Source organism: Xiphophorus couchianus, chromosome 9 (assembly GCF_001444195.1).
Source record: "Xiphophorus couchianus chromosome 9, X_couchianus-1.0, whole genome shotgun sequence".
In the NCBI taxonomy this organism is placed as follows: Eukaryota; Metazoa; Chordata; class Actinopteri; order Cyprinodontiformes; family Poeciliidae; genus Xiphophorus; species Xiphophorus couchianus.
Genome location: NC_040236.1, coordinates 30,390,469 through 30,397,096, shown reverse-complemented (window position 1 = coordinate 30,397,096; position 6,628 = coordinate 30,390,469). Strand labels below are relative to the sequence as shown.

Sequence of the window (6,628 nt, the reverse complement as noted above, 5' to 3'; positions counted from 1 at the left end):
GTAATGTTATTAAAATATTTTGGAGTGGAAGGTAAAAAAAGAGGGAAGTAGTTTGAAGTGACGTTTTGATTTTTAAAAAAATTTTGTTTCTCCTTTCTTTAAAAAGGCCCACGTAGTTTTGAAATGCATATACAGATGCAGTTTGTATATGTATACGCTTTGACTTTTCTCTGCAAAAAGTCAAAGCGTAGCTTTTCTATCCCAAATAACGGAAATCAATCTGCCTGAAATAGAAATGCTGCCCGATGAATGAATGAACAGCAGGAATGCATAAAGAGAGGGTGACGATAGGTAGGACGTGAGAGGAAGTTTTGGGTGCAAACACAGGTTTGAGCTTGTTTTGTCAGGATTGTGACCGACATCAACAAACAAAAACATTAATAATCTGGTGAAAATAATTAAACAAATGCAAAAAAAAAAATCCCAAACTGTATAGATCAACAATCTCTGACATACTTCCAATGAGAACAGGCGAACTTGAGCACAATCTAAAAGCAGGGTTGCTACTGGTTGAAACATTACGCATAGTACTTAAGTACTGCTGTAAGCCATTCGTACTATTCTCTTTACCACTGTCACTAATCATTTTACCAATCAAGTGAGAGCTGCAAATCGTATCCCGCTTTGTAGTTGTGCTAATATTCTCAAGGTGACACAAAATACAATAACACACAAACACAAAGAGATACATTCAAATCTTTAATCCTGACATCCTTCCTTTCCTTTGTGCCACTTTAGTCTTACTTGTGTGCTCATGAAAAGATGAGGAGCGAGACGCTCCGATATGCTGGTAGAGTTTCACAAACATAGACTGCTCTATCGCCCTCAGTGTTGACGCCACAAGGTCCAGAGTTGTCAAAAGTATCTGACCTCCATCTCTGCAAGATAACGCAGCACAACAAAAAGCTGGAGGAGAGAAAGAGTAAGAAAAGCAGATACAAATCAAATGCATGCTCAAACAAACTCAACTGGCGTCAGCCGCGGCGAAAAATAAAGAACAATGTCGCCTAGGCAACACTGGCTCATTTTCCTATCTTCTCTCAGTCTTTAGATATAGGAAATTATACTTCATGACACATCAAACGGTATGTCGCGTGATTATTGACTTTTAGACAACCAGTGTCATTTTGAAAACAACAAAGAAAAATTAACTGGAAAAACTGCTATAGAAATCTTCAGGTAAAATATTCATGCTCTTTAAATAATGTTGCAAAAACCTTGTCACTGCTTTATAATCCACCTGCTTTGTGAGCTAATGTAGGCTCTTTTCATAATTTTAGAGAGCATTTCAAGGAACAGTTAAATAACAAATCCATATTTAAATTCTGATTCACAAACCACATCATAAATGAATGGCACAATTCAAAGTTCTGATGCTTTAAGTTGCATAAAGTTTCTTTTGTATTGGTGCAGCATGAGCAGATATAAGAAAAACAACTGGATTTGATCTATTTTTATTGCACTGCATAGGAGGATGAAGATATCGTTGTTCAAAAATATAGCCAAAGCAGACTTTTACATAAAATTATGGTAACCAAAAATATTTATCTTTAATAAGTACTATGGAATAATATATACAGAATTGCCAAAATATGTCTTACAACATTTAAATAATGCATACATGTTGCATGGATTGGAGTTATATATGTGCTTTAAATTCAAGTTCTCATATTGCAAAGTGCACTTAGACTGGCTTTCCACTTGCATGTCAGGCTCTCAGCAGAGCCTCCACAGAAAAAGGCAACGGCTTTGCGGTTGGAGTCCTCACTGAGCCATGATGAGAACCCTCCACAAAGTCCATACAAGGATTTGCTTCGGTGGAAGGAGGCCCTGTGTTCCAGCCTCTTCCTGCTAAATGTCTGGAATCAAAAGTCCTGCTGTGAGCCGGGACACCCGATTCATTTACAACAGGCAGATCTGATCCAAACGTTGAGAGTCTGGATGTTGAAAAATGATCTAAGCTGATTGTTTCTGTTTGTTTTAACATCGGTTTGACAAAGCAGACGTACGGTACGCTGTTATCGGTTTTGAGTCGTTGCTGTGATGTTGGGGGTGTTAGCTCTGGCTCGCTTCTCTTCCCACAGTCTCTCCAACCATTCTGCGCCTCTTTATCCTCCCTGTGCTGCGCTGAGCTCTGGGTTGATAAAAAGTCATCATAGTGGTCTCCTGTGGAGCGCCTACTCTTTAGGTGGAAGAAATCATAAAACTGGAGGCTACAGTCATAGAGCTGCTTATATTTATATACAGGCACGCAGCTGGAAGTTCCTGCAGAGGAAGAGTCCTTGTTGGTGGAGCAGCAGCGCAGGCATGGGGAGACGGGGAGAGGTAGAGGATGAATTATGGGCATGAGAGCGGAGGGAGAGAAGGAAACTTCACTCTGCTGCTCTTTCTGTCTTAACTCGCGCTCCAGCATCACGTTTTCCAGCTCTTTGTCTGCAAAGGCTCGCCTCTTCCTCATGCGGGCGCTGATGGAGGGGCAAGGGAAGTGGCTTTGGTGGCGCTGCTTAGACCAACTGGACACACCGTCCTCTGGGGTCATCACATGTTTTAGCCCTGAACATGGGAGCAAAGCCACATTCTGCTATTACACATCCATTTTGTAAACGACACCATGTTTCCATCTAATCAGCTTAAGTTTCAATACTGTGTTGTTTGTTAGTTTAATCAGGCGGTTGGTTAGTGCTGTGATTTTCACTTTGGAGAAAGAACAACAAGAATTAATCTGAATTTGATTTCCCTCCTAGCGCCTCATTTTTGGCCCTTTTCCCTATGTTTCAAAGGTTAGGGTGTCCTAGCTGTTCTGGAGGAGTATGAAGAGGGCAAATGGAAATGGCTTGGCAGCCTTTATGAATTGAATTTCAGGGGTACACTTAGAAACCACATTTTTGCAGTTACCCTCGCAAAGACCGTATTGAAAAGCCTACGTATGACTTTAGCATCCTTGAGTCAATTCTTTGTAGAACTATCTTTCAACTAGAGCTGTATGGATCTACAAGATGAAAATTTTGCCCATCTTTCATTACTTCATTGCTCAAACTCGGATTTATTGCATGGAATCTGAATTTCTTGGATGGTTTGTTCCAGGTGATGTGCAGTATTAATTTCAATGACATACAAAATTTTTCCTTTAGGCCAGAAAATTCAGCGATGAGTTGATCTGACCAGAGTACCTTCTTCCACAGGTTTACTATGTTCCCTTCATGGCTTTTACCAAATTGCAAACTGGACCACTTAAGCTTAGATTCAACAGTAGCTTGCTTCTTACCAGTTTGTCAAAGGAGTCCACAACTCTCCCACATGAGCTGTGGGTTGCTACGCCTCTGAATATTGTTTTGCTCGCACAGTTTGTCTGCAGATAGATTTCTGTGTCTTGAAAGGTTTGACGCTGTGCCATTCTCTGCCCAATTAGGGATGATTCATTAGACAGTGCTCTGTGAGGTGTCCAAAGCTTGATCTATTGTTTTAAAAGCTAAATCTGCTTTAAATTACTCTGCAACTGCATCCCTGATCTCCTCAATGAAGCTGTTGGGTTGCTAATGTTCTCAAACATACCGCTGAATTCTTCATCAAATAGTTACATTCTTCCTGAGATTAGATTTCCCACTTGGGATCTATTTACTAGGGGTCTTCTGATTACTATAGGTTGTACAGGTGTTTATGTCAAAGTATGATAGCAAATGTACAGAATATAAAGGCACTCAACACTGTTGTATAAAATACAAATAAATAATAAAAGCATAACTTTCCTTTCTCTTTATGGATATGTGCTACCTTGTTGACCCAGCACATCAGTTCAGATTAAAATGAATCAAAGTTTGTGGTATCATGACAAACTTTGTCATAATACCCTACTTCATCCCTACTTCACAAGCCGTCCCTTGTGAAGTAGGGATGGCTTGATTTCCTTAAAAATCTAGAAAATGGACAGAAAGCCTCCAGCAGAAATCCATCAGGTTTTGTTCCACATTAAGAATTACTTTGAAGGCCATTTTATGTGAACTATGAAAGTGACTCACTTTGGTTTTGACAATTGGAGGAGCAACAAGCACAAGAACTTAAGCAGAGCTAAATTTACAAATAGTGAATTATAGATAGTTATTAGTCAACCTTTAATTCCTGTTAATGTAACCCACTGAGAGGAAAGGCAAATATTTAAAAGTGTACTCAAAACCAGAAACAAAGCACTTTCTAACAAAGTTCCTGAGAAAAGGAAAATGTGAATAAGTAATGGGGTGTTAATTATACTTTACCCTCCGGGTGGCTCTTAGCCACAATGCTTGAGTCAGCTGCTTTGGTAAAACACTGATATGCTGTTCTCCTCAATGGAGCTGAACACTTGACCCCCTTTTTACCCTGGGAGGAAAAGGTGAACAAGAATCAGACATCTGGACATAATTGCATTTTACAAAGGCAACCTTCGAGGGGCAATTAGGATGAGGAATCCATTATTTAAGGCACCGGATAGAAATCATTAGGATTATTTGGTATTTGACATAAATGTGCAATATTTAAATCGAAATAATTGCCTTAAGTCTTCGAAAAGCATTGCTGGTTTTTTAACGTGTTTTGCCAAATGTTATTTGAAAATATTTTTGTCAGTAGCTTTCAATGCATAAATGCAATTTTAAATGCAGTTTAAAGCTTATGTTAGAATAGAATAGTAATCCCACAGTGGGGAAATGTACTTGTCACAGTGACAAAACATATCCCATTAAATATAAAAATATCTAAATAAAAAAAAATGCAGTGTAAGCATCTATATATTAACTGATGTGGAAATGTGTCTGAAGAAAATACAAGAACAACTTTACCAAATTCCGAGTTCAAATCTTTTTTTTTTCTATGTCTATTTAGATTACTGAGTTCTTTTGGTTTTCCACCACATTTTTATTACATTCTATTCCTTTCTTGACGCACAATTTATATTGTTCTCACATAATATCTACATGTCATACAATCCACCCGCTGATTATTTACAGGACTTCCCCCCCTCTATCATCTGGGATCCACTGACCTGTCCATGCCCTCTTCTCACCTCGGCAGCCTGCTGCCTTCTCAGCGCAACCTGCGCTGCCATGACGCGCTGGCGCTCCACCACCAGCAGGCAGCAGGCGCATCGGCAGTCCCTCCAGCGGCAGAAGCGCTTGTGGCCTTTCAAGCACGACACGACGCCGTGGTTTCGACAGCGGGCGCATTTGGGGCTGCGGGTCATCTTGCGCTGAGCTTTCTGCTCTGCAGACTCTGGTATAGCAGCCACTTTTTTTTGGCTCTCTCCTTCGTTCTCGCCGCAGCTGCGATTTGCGTCGCTTACCAGCGCATCCGTCAGAGGTGGTAACGTCAAAAACTCCCCCAGATTTTAGCTCTTTATTTTTTGCTGTTGTCTTCAGCTGCAGGCCTCCGCTCAGTTGTACGGACATCTGTGAGAGGAGAGGGGAATTCTACCTTTTAATCCATGGAGTTTTATTGAGGATATTTTAACAAAACAGCGACATAATAAGCTATTATAAGCATCATAGAAATAATCAAAAACAACATGCGTTTAGAGATTTTTAAAAAATAAATGAAGATATTATATATAAATTATAAAAACAGAACAGTCACATGCAAATCACATTCATCCTGTTAAACAGAGGCTAACACTTACACCAACCAATCAACTTCTATCAGCAATAAAACTAATCGAAGAAAAAACAAATTGTAATCCTGGATCTCCAGACAAGAAGCCAAATTCCCACTAACCCGGCTACCGATGGGAAGATTTCCCTCACCAGCTCGTTGAGGCTTTTTCAGAGTGGAAACGTTGCAGCCAAAAGTTGAGCCTGCCTCAGCTGCTCTTTGACGCCCTTTTCCAAGAAGCAGCTTGGCCGCAATGCCGAGCTCCCGGCAGAACCCACCTGCAAAGACTTAGGAACACCCTGGAAGAACGAGTCCCTCTCCTTTTAAAAGCCTCTACCTGCGCTGCCCTGCCCACCTTCCCAGCGCCTCTCATGTTTCAGAGACCTGGGATCTCTGCTAACAGCACATCTCAATTGAAGGCCACAATTATTGGGGAGCCAACGTTTCCCATAAGAGTTTATTTAAATCAGGTAGACTGGGGCTGGCTGGAGATGGCCCAAGGCACAAGCAAATTAAGCGGCTGCTAAAGGCCCCCTGCTGGCTTGGGGTACTTTAAATTCATGGATGTCATAAGAATGTTAAAGAATTTTAAATGGTTGAAAGTTACATTTTTTGTATTCATTTATGACTACAATAATATTATACAGCAAAATACAACTTAATACAACAATAATTAATTTCTTTGATCAAATGAATCAATAAATCAAATACAATTATTACCTCCTTCCTGAATCTACTCAGTAATTCATAAAAATTGCTTTTGTGGCTGTGGTCAAATCTAAGCAAAAGTAGACTTTAGATTGTTGCTCAGCAACTCTGAAGTTAGGATTTTCAATCAAATCTGCAAGTATTACTGTGGAATCTTTTATTAAATATCCTGAAATTCGGAATAATTGACACTATACAGTGTATGAATAATTACCTTTATAAGTAGCAAACAACCCCAGTGAGAGTGTTAGGATCTATGTAAGTTTGAACTTTCGGTGCTATTTGTTTGATCATGTCTATGTTT

General features: G+C 39.8%; 1 protein-coding gene across 1 annotated transcript; it reads right to left on the bottom strand.

Moving 5' to 3' along the window:
• Positions 1–1,438: 1,438 nt before the first annotated feature.
• LOC114151285 (uncharacterized) lies at positions 1,439–5,417 on the bottom strand. The gene is given in 4 exon segments (XM_075410501.1): positions 1,439–2,553; positions 4,251–4,353; positions 5,036–5,305; positions 5,307–5,417. Coding segments are annotated over 4 exon segments (1,329 nt in total). The 3' UTR covers positions 1,439–1,708.
• Between the last annotated feature and the right edge of the window lie 1,211 nt (positions 5,418–6,628).